The following is a 17,480-nucleotide window of genomic DNA, read 5'->3' as shown; positions in this document are numbered from 1 at the left end:
ACATCTGGGAGACTGATGCCTTTCTAAATGAAACTTTGAGCTATGGGTATGAGTGGCTGGAGAGAGACAGGAGTCAAGATGCAGAGAAGAGGGTCACCTGCCTAGGAAGTTAACATCAGAACAGAATTGGCTGGCATCAAGGTGCAGTATCGTAACATTTTCCCAGTGACAAAGCTAGTTTAAGAAGCTCCTGTCCTTTCTTGCCGTTGTTCCACTACACTGTTTTGCTGGGCTCTACTATAAAGAAATTTTTGAAACAATCCAAGTTAAAATACTTAAAATACTTTCTTCCCAAGTATTTTCAGATCTGCTTTACAGCAAGGCCACACAAACAGTTGCGCTGACACTATTTTGATAAGGGTGGGGACTGACAGGAAATACAAACGAACAGAGTGTGGGAGGGTAGCAACTTCCTAAACCAGCCCTATGGGAGAGAACACACCTTGAACTTCAGGCTCATTTACCAAGTAATGTTTCAAACAGGTGGGCCTGGCAGAGATGATATTGAAACTAAATAGCCAGGCTTACTGAAGAGCTTCTCTAGCTCAGGAAAGCTGTTTTTAATAAAGAACCCCACTCGCCTCTGGAATAAAGGAAATTTGTACTTTTCAAGAGCCTGTAACAAGTCACAAGCAGGACTCCTAACAGGTTACCTTTTTCTGCATGTTCTATTATCTGACGAATGGCTTTTTTCAAGCTATTGGCTCTCAGCATGAGCTGTTCTCGGGGACGAAATATCTGGGGCCGCGCAGTACATGATGAGCCCACCGACCGGTCGCTAGAAGAATCACAAGCACTGCCTGACCCATCACCATCTTCGGTTTCCTCTGCAATGGTGGGAGGAGGGTTTGGCAGAGATGAAGATGCTTGAGATTCATCATTCAGTGTCTTCAGCAACGAGTCCAGCTTCTCCTTCAGGACAGAGCACTACAAGGCGAAGAAGAACAATCTGAGTAGAACTAACAGTAAGACTGGGTAGCTCATTCTTTTAGTGTTTGCTGAACTGCTGCTGTGCTAGTTCTCTGAAAACAGAGCAGTTTTCCACTTCAGAAGTAGAAACTCAAACAATTTTTCCAATTTTACCTTCCTGGCCATGACCTCCGATTCCTCTGAGCTCTCTGTTGCCTTCTCATAGGCTTTCCCTACTCGAGCCACAAAATCCTTCACTGTCTCACAAAGCACCCTAGACAAAGAAAGCAGTGAAAACAAAGTAATGCAAGGATTGTCTCGGGATTTTCACAGTGCAACTTTCACTTACAGCAGTTGTCCTTTAAGTACTCACTTGGCTGAGGAGATGACCACTGAGTGTTGGTCAGAAGTCAAAATTTTGGACAAATGAGCAGCCACAGAGTCTTCATAGAAGAGAATCTTCTGCACCTGGTGACAGTCAGAAACAAGCCGCTGGGGTGCTGCTTCCCAGCATTACAACATATGCTGTGTATCCCTGGCTACCCAGAGAGTGCCTGTCATTCTACAGGCTCTTTTTGCCCTGGAAAAGTTCTGTGGTCCATGTCTCAGTTACTCACTGAAGACCTGAATCTGATGAAGAAACTAATTCTGAACCTAGAAATCATCAGCAGTGCAGTTCATAAGAGTCTCTGATCAACTGTGGAACTAAAACTGTTCTTTTAGCTAAAGCTAAGCAGCTTTCCACAACTTCAACAACTTGATGTCATGACAGCAAATTAAAGTCAATCGTTTCCTCTCTGTCCTGTTCCAAAGCATCTTCTTCTCATCCCTCATTACGGTTGTTGACTCTGGTAACCCAACCTCCATCCTTCTCAATAATACTTAAATGATTTAAGCCCCCAGTTCCTTGTAGCTCCTGCTACACCCAAGTCATGGCTCAGGCCTGCTCCATTTGAGCTCAACCACTGCCTCCTATCTTGTCCATTCTGAGGCTGCTGCTCCCAGTCCCCTGCCCTCTGCATCTTGCGAGGTACCTCAGAATCCTCACTGAAATCTTCAGTGACTGTGGAAGTGGAGGCCTGGCGAGGGAGTTTGGTTTCATACACCATGATGCTCCACCTGTTGAAAAGGAGGCATCATACTTGTCACTACAAGGCAGATGATTTCCTCCTTTATCCAAAGGACGTAACAGGTTAGAACCTCAAAGCAGAACAAACTGCACTTTGGCAGGGGCACGACTGATGTAAGGAAGCCACAGGGTTGCAATGGAACTGCAGAGGGACTGAACTGGGGGAAGAGGGAAGGATGACACTCTGAACAAGTATCCTACAGCACAAGGAACTTCTCTGTACTTCTTCCCTCTCTCACAGAAATTCTATGGGCATTACTTGATTCAATGTAACAGATGCCAGGGTGCAACTCCAAAGACAAGAAGCATTTTTAAATGTACAAAGATATAGAGGCGATATAAATACTAGGAGTAAAGATGTCCATTTCTGCATTCAGCTTTCACTTCTAAGCCAAACTCAAGATTAATTGGTTCAAATTTACCAAGAAAAAAACTAGCTTAAAGAGATAAAACATGACTGTAAGGATGACAAATTGAATTGACAAGAACTCTGGATACAAGAGAGGACACTGGACATCAGACAATTTCACTCATTACTATTCTGCAGCAGTGACAGAGAAAGCCAGACTGCCTTTTGTTGCTAAAGGGTGACAGAGGATTATCAAAGAAAAAACATTAACTAGCATTAGTAAGAAGTCCAGTAGCTAGGCAGAATCAAGAACACCCTCCTAGAAGGGTATTTTCACACAACTCTTGAGCAGGGGAGGATGTTAGTGATTGTTACTCACCTGTCCAGCATTTTGGTACTGGCCCTCTCCAGCTTCTCCAGGATCTGCGGGAGCTGGGTATCATCATCACAAGCAGACCCCCAGCCTAACACACGGGCAAGGTCATTCCCTGTTCCCAAGGGCAGCACTCCCAGCTGGCACTGTATTAGAGAAAAGGAAACCAAACCCAATATTCAAAGGGGAAAACACAAGCCACAAAGAGCTTCAAGCAACATGACTGATTCCTTAACACAGACCAGTCATTGAGAAACAGCTAGTCCCAGGGTGAGGAGAAAGTAATTGGATGGGGAAAACAGCCAGAAGAGCATGCAAGTAAGGAAAAATTTCCTCTACTTAAGTTGTTAACTGAGAGAGGAGCCTATTGCAGCTACCATCTCGAGAAGCACCTTGCTACAAGTGACCCCTTCTAGAGAAGAGTATTTCTTTACCCATCAGGTGGTGCTATTGCTGCTTCTGTACAATTAGCAGAGACGTCTCCAAGACAAAATGGAAACTAATTAAACACTGTATAACTCTACTCCAATGAAGTTTCTGTCTATCCCAAGACTCAGAAACTACACCACGAGAATTAAAGGGAATAGATGAGGAGCATAACCCTTGTGGAACTCCCAGTTTTCTAACTGCAGCCCTTTCTGAGTGTCTCTGCTGGCAATGGAGCAGGAGTAAGTCAGAGCTACTCCAAAAGCTGGATCTTGTAAGAGGGAGTTGTGGAGGAGCACTGGAGATAGGAATAATGAATTAGTCCAGTACTGCTTCTTGCAGACAGCTACTGCAAGAACACTGCTCTGGTAAGCTTTCACAGCAGCTTCAGTCCTGGGACAAACTACATCTGTATGATAGAGAAAGTGCTCTTTGACCCATGCTGTTATTACTTCATTCTTTCATCCAGCCAAGCTCTTTGGGCAGGTACCTGCTTGTGAAGATTGAGGCTATCAATTTCGGAGAGAACCCAGCCAACACTTCCGTCCCCACCACAAACTAGAATCCGGAAAGTGTCAAATTTCTGGAATAAGCGTAAACTATGGAGAAGGGAAAGAAAAAAGCAAGAGGGAAGAACAATCAGCTGTTACAGAAAGAAACGATCAACAGTTCCAACCTAGGTAATAAACATGGCAGACTTGCTTAAAGTAGGCTCTGATTTCACAGTGAATACAGGCCGCTGTCAGATTACAGATGAACTAAAATGATTATAAATAAATAATTATAAATACAGCTAAGCAATTTACAATGGCTATTCACTAGAGAAATATGTCCCAGACATACTCCTCTACTAAAGCAGGGCAATTTTTTCTGAACAGAGGAGGAAACAAGCATGTGATAGCTCATTATCCATTGAACTAATTCCTTTTTGCAGATTCGCTGTGTTCAGCCTAACACTAGTTATTTGTCACTGTTCGGAGTGCTCTGATGTCACTGCCTTTGCAGTCCACACCAATTAAAGCAAAGCTTGAAGAGTGGGAACTTTATGCAGTCATTCAGTAAGCAGACAACTGTAAGAGGATGTAAAGCCTCACAAGCTTCAGTCCTTCTTCTGGGATAGCAACATAAATCAATGCTCTGGCACCTTCTCTGTCCTGCAGGCAGGCAAACAACTCATTAGCAAGACAAGTGTGAATTTCTCTATTCACACTTTCCCGAATATTAAAAACCACCTCTCCTTAAACTGTTTGAAACCATGCTTCTTACTGAACATCTTCCAGAACTACTGCCTGCTTTTATTTTGGCTTTGTACGTATTTATTTTTTTATTACCTAGACAGGATTTGCTACAGTACATGAAAATCGTTATTTCTTCAAGCATTGTTGACACATAAAAAGTGGTTATCAGAAATGACATCTTGCAGTACAGTTTGACTAGCACCAGCTGAGAATATTTAAATTATTAAGAAGCAGCCTTTACCCTGTACCATCATTTCCTTTTTAAGAAAGGGTACAAGAGCAGCTGTTTTAAAAGCGTGCACCACAGGTTGAGAAAATAATTGATTCCCTCGCTTCCCTACTCTCCTTCTTAAAAGCAAAATTCCTGTCTGCAGTCAGTCCAACTGAGGAGAGGAAGAAGAAAAACACTTAATTTTAAAAGTTTTCTGTAAATTATTTATCAGCCAAACACATCCCCTGGACAGCATGATGCAGTTTTAAAGGCCAGTGTTTTGCAATGCACTATGGCAAGAAACCACAATTGTTCTCAGGAGAGCAGAACTAAGGGTCACTCACCCTGGAGTGGACACTCCCAGATACAGCACCCTGCATCTACAGGTCTTAGTCATCGACTCTGAGTCACATTTAGAAAAATACAAAGGAAATTCACCTTGTGTTGTCTCTTATTACAAGAAGGGCCCATTCCTGACAAAAGTTACAATGCAACAGAGAAACATTTGGAAGGGGGCAAACTAGAGATCAAACTTTTTTTTTTTTAAACAGAGTTGCAGAAATACACAAAAGGAATTTATTCCACAGTGCTCACTTTTTTTTATCCATAGATATTCTAGTGTAATCTGGTAAACAAGCCTGAAATGTCGTCTAGATCATGGGGCAGAACCAACTTTACCAAAAGCACTCATAAGAGATGTTTTCTCAATATCACCATAAAATCTTTAAGGGATGGAAGCTTCACATACTTCCCAGGTAAGCTATTTCTGGATAAATCTCATTTTGACAATATTCATTTGCTACCTATGACATTTGTCTGTTTACCCGATAACTGATGTTAACTCTCATTAACAGCACACCAGGATGCCTGTTACAAGTCTGTTTGCTGACAAGTTTTCTTCTGGATTCAAACTTTCCATGCTTGGTCTTCTTCCAGGGGAGTGTTTTTGGAATTCCCCCAAAACCCCTCAAGCTGTCCTGCTGTTACTGATGAATGGAAATAATAACCTTTTTCAACAATATTTTTGGTTTTAGCTAATCAGTAACACTAAACACAGAGAGGGGAAAACCCCTTCAAACTTCATATGTGTTCAGTTTTCTCTGAGGAATAGAGGTTCCTTGCTATACTTGAGGATAAGCTTATAATCAAATCAATCACTCATACTTTTCTGATGTTTACAAGGAATGTGTGCTTCCACAGAATATCTGCTTACCCAAGGTGAGGTCCTCCATTCATGAGGTCAAAGACCTGGGCTGGATTCAGTAGCTGTTTGAATCTTCGTAGAAATTTTACACCTTGGTTGTCTCCACTTTTTGAGTTGACAAAGACCAACAAAGGGCTTGTGCAAGAAGGGGGACAAGTAGCTTTCCAGAAACCTGTCGGCGAAAAGGGAAGGGAGAGGGAGGAAAAGCCAAGAGATGTGAAGCTGCCCATGGAGATGGGGTGAGAAAAAAACCAACACCCCACAACCCAGCACAGCTATGAAGAGCTAATACTTTCCTTGTGCTTATGGCACTCACTGGGTAAATGCCAAATGTGCACAGCCCTGAATCCAGCACGAACCACACCTCATGCTGCCAAATGTCACACTTATCTCCTAGCAGTATGCCAAAATCTTCAGCTTGCCCAACCTTCCCAAATGGCTTCTGCAATATAGTTGTTCTCAATAAATTTTAACAGCTGCAGCTCAGCAAATACTGACGTTACAGGGTAATAAACTGAATGCAAAAGCAAAGCAAACAGTTCACTGCCATGCTTCAGCAGTGTCTTCCAGTTTGGAATTTCAGCAACACCAAAGCAGAATTTTCAGCTGACAGAGTCTGGCATTAATAGTGTTAGCTGAAGGGACTGTGATGGAGAGGAAGAGAAAGAAGGCACTACTTACTAGCAATACTTACCATCTGAATCAATGCTGTTAAGAGCAGTAGGAGGAATGACAGATACTTTGCACAGCCCGAGAGGACACTTGTTTGGCAACAACTCTTTACATGCTGTGTGTACCTGAAAACACCACCAAAAAAAAAAAAAAATTCATTCAGACCTTTTTGGGCACTATGGTATAATTCATAAAGCCACCCAACAAGAGGCTATAAAGGAAGAGTAAGAAAGGAAGAGGGGGAGAATCGAAGGAAATGTCAATCAGCAAAGTTATTTTAAGAATGATCTAATCAAAGTCTTCTACTAATTCTCTTTCCATTAGTATGTACTTTTCCTGCCATTTGAATTTATGAGACTAGCACTTTGAGTGCTGAGAGGACCAGATAACAGATTCTGTGGCTTTAAGAGCCATCAGGCATTCTACTTTCAAAATCCTAACCTCAGTTGAGAGATCAAAAGTAGCAACAAAAGAATTCAAGAAAACAAGAAAGCAAAAAACAAAGCAGGAAGACATGAGGGACATAAGAGGTAAGAGAAGAAGGGATTAATAAAGCCACCCAAAAAAGGGAATACAAAATAGAATTGGGCACTTCAGTCATTTTTGGTACATGAAGACTGCAAGATAGAGGGTTTGCTTGGGGTTTGAGCCTCCACCCCCCACATTGTAAACACGTATTTTGTGATACTTCCCTTACTAATATTATAGACAATTGGAAACATAGCAAGATCTGTATCACTGCAGTGGTTAGGCAAGAGAAACCTATTGCAAAGGGAAAGGAAACTGCTATTATTAAAATAGCTTCGTATTCTTTATCATTCTTTTTTGTTGTAGCTTTTCAACTTGCGGAAATGATAAATAACGGCACCTTAAAATCCAACATCTCCCTGCCTGAGGCATCGATTCATATCTAGTGTAATTAGATTCTTCTATGAAAGCTCACTATCAAAAGAAAATGAGCTTGCAGAGAAGGCAGATACTTATTTCAGGTCTTACTTTTATGCATCACAGTGATACTTTTCACCACAAATTTACATTTCTATCTCTTGCAGGCTGTTTATCATCTGGAGAAAGAACAATAAAGTCCTTCATGGCAAATACTGACAGCACAGTTAAAGATTTCATTTTAAGTAAATGTCATTAAAACACACCACAGAGCTGATCAAAGACTATCCTTTTACTGAAATGATCATGTTTATTCAACTCACCATAGCTTTGCACCAAAGGCAGCGCCAGTCTTGCAAACGCAGAACACTGCCACAGGTTTTATCACACACAGTGCATTTGGCACTCACGGGCAGGTTTCCTTCCAACCACTGATGTGGCATTGAGATCTGCAAATGGTACAGAGGGAGAGAAGCAATATGGACTTTCCTGAGTGCAACTCAAGGGCACAGGATGCGCTCTGGCACTGAGACATACGGAGAGGCAAGTCTTTACATGCACTGTTTAAGGACAACAAAGAAAATTTCTAGAAAACACCTGAGGACCTCTTTTGGCATTTTACATCACGCTCTTTTGGCATTTTACATCACGCTCAAGCACAAAGAGATCAGGTGACTCGCCCCAGGCTACCCAGGAAACACTGACTTGCATGAGACATCCCGTATGCTAGGGTACTGTTCCAACCATTCATCTTTCTTTTGCCAAAACTCAGATCAGGTTCCCCATGCCTCCAATTATTTAACCTCAACTGCCCCGGTCCATAGCAGGAGTCTCTTCCAAGCAGGGTAGCGAGCACTCCTTAACTGGACTTTTCACGCAGAATCTCATGCTCTGACAGTAACGGCCTTTCCCACATCGCTAACACATAAAGGCAGAATCTGCTATTTGTACAGTGAAGAAAGCTGTAGAGCACATGACAGTGCTTCCACATCAAGATAAGGCTAGAAGAGTTAAGACTAACACCTACCCCATCTTCATCCTCAATGATATCCTTCCCGATAGAGGCCAGAGTTGTCCACTTGCAATTATTGGTTGCCCGCACAGCACACCGCTTGTGGGCTTTAAACTTGCACACTAGAGAGGAAGAGAAGAATATATTAATCCTGTCGCAGAACGTGTAATGTGGCAGTCTGTGCAAAAGCTTTCCCAAGTGACCATATTTGGCTCCAAAAGAAAGCATGGCACACACTACCCCTGTTAGCACTGCCAAAACTATCAGCTCTAAGCACACTGAGTAAGATAAGCTAGCTATTAATTCTTGCCTTGTCACTTTTGCCAGTTGCTTGTACAAAGCTTAGTTATCACCTTGTTAAATTTGACATGATTTACGTAGTCATACACTCCTGCATCCTATTACACAGTGTGGGTGTAACCTCATTCACACTAGAAGTATGAGCTGTGCGCAGCCAGGCATGTCCGCTATGCCAAAGCTGAAAAAGAATAACCTCCTGGCATTCACTCAACAAGGATCTTCTTACAAATACGATTATTCTTATGAACAGGACTATTCTTATGCATATTCTATCTGATACCTCAGAATTACATACCTGTTCACTTCAGCGGCATGATTTTAATAAGGGATGGCAATATTTGGGTATACGGGAAAAAAAATAATCAGCTATATTACTATCTGGTCCAACAGTAAAACCAGCACAAGAACAGCATTACATCTGTTATCCTTTTACAGAATGCCAAGATCCTGATCTTGACTTCTGCAGGAAAATTCTCTGTGAAGCCAAAGGGATTCAGCAGCAAAGGGTTTCAGCATCGTGTCCAGTGAAGACCTCCAGTCTCATACACAGCCTGTAGCTCTCTCAAGTTTATTATGTATCTTTTTGCAGACTGTAAACAACATGCCTCTTAAATTATCTCTGGAACATGGCATTGAGCTATAAAGACAGCACTCCCAAAAGAGGAGACGAGAGCACACCTACCTTCACATGAGAGCCCATGTGATGTGACTCCAGATAATGCCTCCCGACACACGTTGCAGTATGTTGGCCGAGCATGTGAGCAGGCGTACCAGTTATGCATCCCTGAGAAATGGTCCATGCTGTACTGGGTAGACTAATAAAAGAAATGTATTACAGCAAAGTCTAAAGTAGAGCAGCAAGACTTTTTTCCTTAAAAGACTTGCACATAGCAGTCAGGAAAGGCAGAAACAGAAGACTTTTACTAGGGAAGAGGAGGCCACATGCAGTTTATATACACTAGCTGTAACTCAAGAAGGTTTTTGAGCCAGAAGAGACTACTTGAAGAAGGCGGCACACCTTCATGCCTGCTCCTGTCCTACCTCTCATCCTTGTCTCACTACAAGCGTGTGCAGGGAAATGAACTGGAGAATTTATCTGCTGGAGAGTTGATCCTTCCCTTCCCTTTCCCCTGGATTAAGTTTTCAGCAAGATCAGTTCCCCAAGCTGCTTTATTGCATAGCAGAGGAATGCTTGTGCCAGCGTAATGGAGGAGACAAGAGGGAGACAAACATCAGACTGAGAAAAACACAAGACAGCTTCTTTTGGTGGCAGTGCTGGTCTAACTACAGCCCCAGAAAGCAAACAGATGCGTTGAAGTAGGCATAACACCAAGCAGGCAAGATGTGAATTAGGACAGGGACGATAACTGAAGAGATAAATGACAATGGGAGTAGAACTGTGTTTCCTAACCTACCCATAACTCTGAAAAGTGCTCTCAGAGTTACCAAGGGAGAGCATACAAAGCCACAAGCATTCTTTGGAGAATCACTTCAGTATATTTGGGATAGTTTTTACAGAAGGCCTAACACTATACCCATTGTAGTCAATAAAAATGAATTCTATTAACTTCACTGGAAGCTGACTCCAATCTCAAAACAAGCTGTTATTTAGGAGACGAGGCACAGAGCGCAAAGGAACACGTTCTTCTATTACCTCAAAATGTTCACGGTTTTGTACAGTCTTCAGTGCTGCGATCCAATCTTCCATCTCTTTTCTGTTATCAGCACAAAGGATGAGCTTCCGACATGGAGTGATAATCTGAAGATGTGCGAGAGAATTAATAGTGTGTATTCTGGGCATGTCAGTGAGAGACAGCAAGAGAACACGTTATCACTGGCGTAGTCTGTGGAAGCTATTTTCAGAGGCAGTGAGCTGCACAACAGAAGTTATTTGCACCTTTCAAACATGTTTCTCTTCTGCTGTAACATACCTTCACAAAGGTACAGGACCACAGAGATATTAGCTGTCATTCCCAGTACTGAACTGAGTAAAGAAATCTCTCATACCCAAATAACAGCATGACACAAATCGAGCACAGAGCAGTAGGAGTTAATATATTACATGTGCAGACCTTGCATAAGTATTTTTTAAGTACTTAATGACTTTTTAAATTGGCAACAACATTAAAATATTTTGTTAACAGTGTAATGTACCAGTTTCTAGCAATTAATGAATTAATTTGTTTTTTAATTTGTTTTTTAATTAATTACTCTGTAACATCATGTTAAAAACCTGTTTAGAGTCATGACAAATGGGGAGGGAGGAGGGGAGAAATCAAACAAAACAAGCAATTTAGGAGAGAAATCAAATAAGCAAGGTAGAAGAGAAATCACTGCATTCTGAACCCTCCTAAGAGCTTGTCTCCTTGAGCTTGTTCTATGTTTATTACATAAAAGATATTCCAACAAACGTTCCACTAGCAGCTTGAGGTTGTGGTGAGTTTGCCTTCCTCTAAAAATACGGTCCTCAGTGTGTTTCTACCCTGGGCTAATTCCCATGCATTAGCTGTCCTGCGTTAAATGAACAGTTCAGTGTTTTAACAAAGCAGTAGAAGACACGCAGGGTGGCCGAAGCTCCCCGGTGTAGCCTACCACCAACGCTCTCTCCTCTTGTCAGATGGCGGCAGCAGAGAGAAATGAAAGCTCCTAGCTCTTCAAGAGGACCATGTCTGCTGTCCATAGGGCTGCCCATTCAGCTGGGGTCCAGACTGGACTATAAATCAACTTTTATTCCTCCTAAGACAGAAGTCTTTCCTCCCCACACTGTAGTTCTTTTACTAACACTGTCTCTTTGTGCACACCTCTGTACTGATTTCCATCAAACTGACTTCTTAAATTAAATGAGTACTGAAGTGTTTGCAATATCTGGATTTAAGAAAAGCTGCATTAAGGTTGAGCACCATTAACAAAAATCAAGAGGCTCCCCTTTAGGTCAACTCTAAAAAATTCCAGCAGCCCAGACTCTCCCGTGCCCCTCTACATTTTGTACATGAAAAAGATTGTCTACATCATCTGCTTTTCCAGCAAATTGTACCGTAACATCTGAAATAACAGATTAAAACAAACTAGGATCGTGTCAGGTTGATGAGGCTCATGTGGCTCTTGCAAGCATGCAACCCAAGTTTGTTAATGAACACTAAAAAACCCCCACACATCACCCCAATACATGACCCCTGTTAATTACCATTTTCCAGTCTGTTTCTCACTTCTTTTATTATCATTCAGAAACCAGATTAAAAATAAAAATCTCTGAAATTGAACATCAAACTTTTAGTTGATGTTGAAGTGCCTCAGAGCATCCACTAAGAAATGTACATGTATTGTCAACAAAAAAGATACACCTGTAAAATTCTGCTTTATTTTAAGCTCTTCAATTTCCAAAATATATTTCTTTTCATAGGATAGATTGTAGCATTCACCTGCAATAACACCAACTTTACCCAGAGGCATTACCAATACCTAGATAAGGGTGCTAGAGACACAATAAGTAGGCAATGAATGGAGCTAAATACCTTTCTAAAGCAAGGACTGGCCATTCATATTAGAAACACAGTTTTGACTTGGAGCATTCTATCTTGGACAAAATGACCTGATCTGTATCAATCATAAGCAAACAGAAATAAATATTTTACAATTTTCTAAAAATAAAACTTTGAAGAACTCCTTCCCTCTTCCCTGACTTTTCCTTTAAACAATTCCACCTCTGATAAAATTTATTCCCAAAGAAGATAATCACAGGAATCTTTCTTTCTCCTTTGGAAAGTGGAAAAGTGGGTGGTTAACTGGATTTCCATCAAAAACTCTGCTATGTAAGAACGGCTACCCTAGAGAAATCTTTTACGGAGCATGAAACACTACTGCAAAAATCAGTGTGAAGTTAGAGAAGAACAAGCAGCATCTCTGAAGTCCTGCTAAGAGGAAGCAGCTTTTTACCTGGAAGTAAAAGCAAGTTCAAATAATTTGTTCGGACAGCACAGGGCCCCACTTTTTTTCTGGCAGAAAAGCCAAGAACATCTACAATTTCATACGTACAACAGTACCCTAGGTAAAGTCAAACATCCTAGGATGAAGCATCCAAGGACCTTTCACTGCTTTAAAACCAGCCAGTTTTTTAAGGAACCACCAGTTCTTTCAACAAGCCACTGGCACACTCTTGGGCAGCGGGGAAAAAGAATTTAAAACAGTTCGTAAAATTAATCTATTATCATCACGATCCAATTTCGGAACACTCCTATTCAGTGCTGTTCCTCTTCCTATTTTTCTCTCTTTTTTTTTTTTAAAAAAAAGGCAAATGCAAAGTACATAATATCATTTTTAAACCACCTTGGGAGACATGAAATCTAAAATATTGGAATAAAATACAGAAATGCAGACATGCTTTTGATAAGAATTAATTTCTGAGGCTACTGACTTCCTGGATCACTGGAGAGACTGTGCAATATAAAAAAAATCACTAATTCCTTCTTAAATCACCTACGGCATCATATTAAAAACTCCTCACATTCAGTGTTGGACAATCCTCTGTTCTAAGAACAAAGTTAAAGTTTAGAAGACAAGAAGACAAATAAAGAGGTCAAGAAGATTTTCATACTTGAATCATCCAAAGAGTCACAGAATTAAAATAAAGCGTCTATTGTATAGCTACAAAACTGCAAATAAAATGTAACTTTGTGCAAGATAAATTTATAAAGAGCATTCCCCCACTATTAAGTTCTAAAGCCACATTTGCATTGAGATTTAGTGGTATCATCAGGGATGGGAAATAAAAGAAAAAATCTCAAACCTAAGGAGGACGAAGTGGGACAATCCAGGCTTCACTGTGACAGACAGATAAGATTTTAACGTAACTGGTGTAACAATTCTTTGGAGAAATTAAGAAACCGTACAAACCTGTTTTTCTGATTAACATGCAGCGGTGTTACAGTTAAACATTTTAACGAGGATAATTAGGAATCCAGAAACATGTTAATAGGGACACTTCCTTCTCATAGTGGTTCAACAGTTCATGCTTTCCTACAGCCTCACGCTCACAAGAGCCACAGCAGGTACCCTGTGAGCTGAGACACCCCGGCTCTCCCTGCACTGCAGGCAGCCGCTGGGCCCTTACCTGTGCAGGCTGATGTGCTACGGGCATGCCACTACACTGGGCCTGAATAAGGGCAGAACTGAGATTAACAGAAACCTGCTCTCACTCACAGGGCAAGAAAACCACACGTCCTACCAATTTTACCTCCTTCTACTTGAGCCAGTAATTTCAGCTCCAGACAGATACCTGTTGAAGGATACTAACAGAGGGAGAAAGGCTATTACACAAACTGCACTGTCTAGACGAGACTGATGATCAATCTAACGTCTCACACCAAAAAAAGAAAAATTCTTGTCATCTCCAAAAGAAGCCACAGCCATCTTCCCCCTGAAAAGCTGTCCTTTCCCAGCTAGGAAGTGCAGGGTGTTTGCTCTCAGCTACAGCCGCGATGAGCCGATGCTCTGGAACACGAGGCTTGGTTATCCCTGTTGGCAAACATGGCTAGAAATGAGCATGGTCCAGCTATTTTTTATGTTCCGGCTACAGCTTTTGACTAACATCCTGGAACAGTATATTCCACAGGATGACGACGCACTAGGTGAAGTAGCATTTCCTTTTATTTGTTCTAAATTTACAAAGCAGTAATGTCATCCAGTGACCTCTTGTTCTCATATAAACGAGAGCACAAAAACAACGATCTGATTGCTTTTGAGTTAGGATGGGAGCTGCCTTGCTAGGAGTTATAAAAAACACAATAAAAAGTTTTTAAGATTTATTTATAATCTCATACATTTTTGGCCTATTTGGGGATTGGCAGAACTCTCAGTGTTCCTGCCCTGAAACAGCTCAGAATTTTATCTAGATATGAGCAATTACGTAAATTAAAACTGCTTGCTCTTCCTAAAAAGGGAATATTAGAAACTAACACACTTTTTTGATCCTAAATGCTATTGAACTTTTGGGCATGGTTCTTTAGATTTCACTCCTTAGTAGGAACTGATGTTCAGAGATCCATGTGCCCAGAGCTCACCACGTGCTGGTCTAACACTGACCAGCAAAAGAGCTCAACAGTCATGGAGGAAAAAAAAATGCTGCCAATCCCTCTAATCCTGAAGAGCTGTTAAGGATGGATGGGAACGGCAGGAAGGCTTAAAGACATTTTGGATCAGGACACAACTTAATTTACAAACTCCTCACTGTGTATGAAACCCCAGAAATATACCTTCTCCAGGAATCATGGTGACAATCAACTACCCACCAGGTCACTCCTTTGCAGACAGTTATATGCCCTCTATGCAGATGAGCCACCTCAAGCCCATTAGTGAAACTCTCAATTTTCAAGTTTGCTCACTCTAAAGCTAAAAAAAAAAAAAATCTAAATCTGAAAAAAGCCATGCCTCATTGGCTGTCTTGTGCTGAGGACAAAGTGGGACAATTGATGGTCCCGTGACACTTCTCCAAAATTTAGCTTTATCTCCTGTCTCTCTTTCTCATACAGCACATGCCCTCTTACCAGCTGTTAACCCCCACCCCCCCTGTCCAAAACTAACACCAGTTTACTGACATTTCAAATCAGGCCAGCTGGCAAACAACAGAGCCAACCAAAGAAAATTTCTCATTTCACATTCTAAAAATGGACTGGATGTCCCTGGATGTCCTTCCCCAATGAACAGCTGTGAATAATTGGATTAGAAAGGCAGTCCAAAAAAGACTCCTTATATTAGAACAAATTTTAAATAGAAATCTGCTATACTTCACCCTTTGGTGCTTTGCTGTACTTGAGCAACCTTCCTCCACCCAACAGCCGGAGCATAAACTTCATTCTCCGGTCTTGCTGCCATCAAAGACAACTTTATCATCTCTGCTCACTTCCTCTTTCAGCATTTTTTGGCTGCCCAGAAGCTTCTCGGCAAAAAAGTGGCAGTCTGGCCAAACATGCATTGTGACTGCTTGTTATCAGAGTAGATCTGGTGAGCTCAGTGACCACAAAAGATGGCAAAACAAGTTAAGATTACATTGGCCCAGTCACGGAGCTGGCTGAAAAAATGTTGTGGAGGGAGACGGGTCAGGGGAGACATACAACTTTGCTAAATATAGTTTTTCTGATGTGATACATTTCTCAGAGTGGCCAAAAGCGGGTGTATGAGAACACCTGCTCATTCTGACTGCTTCCTTTCACTCACATCCTGTTCAAATATAGTCTTATATTCAAAGGTGCTAAGCCATAAATCCCCCAAAGAGATCCTGGATTATTCCAAACAGTTGATGACTTGAGTACAGGGACAACAGGAATTTCTGGAGCTCAAAAGACATAGGAACTGCAACTAGAAAAAAATAAAATAGCTGTGAGAATAGTGCTGGTGCAGGCAAAAACTTCAGCTTGATCACGTATGGCAAAGGCACGGAAAACATCCACCACCTGTAGCTAATTGCTACATCTGCTTTTGTACAGTGGCGTAAGCTCTTGTATCCCATGAACCAAAAAACTCAGGAAGGAAAATTGGGTGAGATTGTAACAAGGACCCAGCCATTTGATCCACTTCAGCTCCTGTTCCAGCAACAGTGGTAGTGAAATGAATGCTGGTGTATGTTAAGGCACCTTGCCTGTGTTCATCAGCAAGATTCACAAACCAGCCAAAGTCACTGTATGTTTCAAACATTATTGCTGAACTCACAGAGGGCAGAATGGACTAAGTGTGGATTAAGCAAGTGCTACTCCCTCAGCAAATACACAAGGTTAAAAAAAAGACTGTGGAAAAGGGCGAAGAAAGGAAAATGGAAGTATGAGTTTCAGACTCAAACCAATCTTTTACACTTAAAAACTTAAAAGCCTGTCTCACCAATCGCAGCTTCTGAAACAATCTGGAGCTGAACATCAGGCTAGCAAAGCCTTAGACAGCAAGCTGGCATGATTTTAGTAGGTCTCTATAATTTGGAAGACAGAAGTAATACGAGTATCAATGCTTAGACTCATGGAGGACCGAGACTTGCCTTGATAGACAACATCCCTTTTCTGAAGTGCAATTCAGCTTTCACCAGGTTTGACAACAAATTCACTCCCATTAACTCACTGCAGAGGTCAGCTAGAGCTCTCTAGAATTGCACCAGTTCTCTTTCCTCAAAACCTGGGTGCTACCCTGAAGGGGAAAGAAAAAAGAAGCTTTTCATTTGACAGTGGAGAAATACATATTCATTTTATATTCATTATTATAGTGCAAGATCTTTATTTTCTGCTAAAATGACCATCTTCCACCTATGGAAACTCTCACTTCCACCAAATAAAACAAGTTGTTAATGTTCTTATAGTTGTGCCAAATTCTGCCTTTTCTTTTTTTTTTTTTTTTTAATAGCAGTAACAAGATTTTCCTCAAAGCCCTAAGTGCTCAAATCTCTGTTTGCACTACACTAGGTATTTTATCTCCAACTTCCTCACAGCACTTCTACCTTAATTTTCAATCTGTAAAATCCGGGACGGCTCATTTCCATAGGAAAATAGGTACAGCATGTGGTGTGGTCTCTTTAGGACCATTTTTACATTATTAGGTTCATTCATCTTACAATATGTACCTCATCTGCCAGGGGGTTGCACATTACAAGCGCATCTTCTCTAAGCACGTCACTGGCACTTACTGTCGCTACGCTGTGCCCACAGATCAAGTTCAACTCATGCTGACCCTCCATCTGTGCTTTCTCTCAGTCCCTATCTTCCTGGATGCTGCAGCGGGAAAGCAGACCAGACTGAGCAT

At 41.4% G+C, this 17,480-nt stretch overlaps 1 protein-coding gene across 12 annotated transcripts in view; it reads right to left on the bottom strand.

Annotated features, from left to right (window-relative positions):
- Nucleotides 1-17,480, bottom strand: part of DGKD (diacylglycerol kinase delta) — a 71,932-nt gene that overhangs the window by 18,971 nt on the left and 35,481 nt on the right. For 11 of the 12 annotated variants that reach the window (XR_012624257.1, XM_074833532.1, XM_074833521.1 and 8 more), the window contains 12 exons: nucleotides 10,363-10,467; nucleotides 9,391-9,523; nucleotides 8,424-8,530; nucleotides 7,720-7,845; nucleotides 6,534-6,636; nucleotides 5,849-6,011; nucleotides 3,677-3,785; nucleotides 2,767-2,906; nucleotides 1,944-2,028; nucleotides 1,283-1,377; nucleotides 1,084-1,183; nucleotides 654-927 (listed from right to left, as the gene is read on the bottom strand). Coding sequence is in view for 11 of the 12 variants with exons in the window: in XM_074833532.1 (XP_074689633.1) it covers nucleotides 654-927; nucleotides 1,084-1,183; nucleotides 1,283-1,377; nucleotides 1,944-2,028; nucleotides 2,767-2,906; nucleotides 3,677-3,785; nucleotides 5,849-6,011; nucleotides 6,534-6,636; nucleotides 7,720-7,845; nucleotides 8,424-8,530; nucleotides 9,391-9,523; nucleotides 10,363-10,467 (1,540 nt within the window). In the remaining variant the exon portion in view is untranslated. Of the gene's footprint in view, nucleotides 1-653; nucleotides 928-1,083; nucleotides 1,184-1,282; nucleotides 1,378-1,943; nucleotides 2,029-2,766; nucleotides 2,907-3,676; nucleotides 3,786-5,848; nucleotides 6,012-6,533; nucleotides 6,637-7,719; nucleotides 7,846-8,423; nucleotides 8,531-9,390; nucleotides 9,524-10,362; nucleotides 10,468-13,598; nucleotides 13,704-17,480 lie in introns of those variants that run through there. The other variant, XM_074833530.1, reaches the window with a different exon arrangement.

Source organism: Strix aluco, chromosome 9 (genome assembly GCF_031877795.1).
Source record: "Strix aluco isolate bStrAlu1 chromosome 9, bStrAlu1.hap1, whole genome shotgun sequence".
NCBI lineage: Eukaryota > Metazoa > Chordata > Aves > Strigiformes > Strigidae > Strix > Strix aluco.
This window is presented reverse-complemented; position numbering and strand designations above follow the sequence as displayed.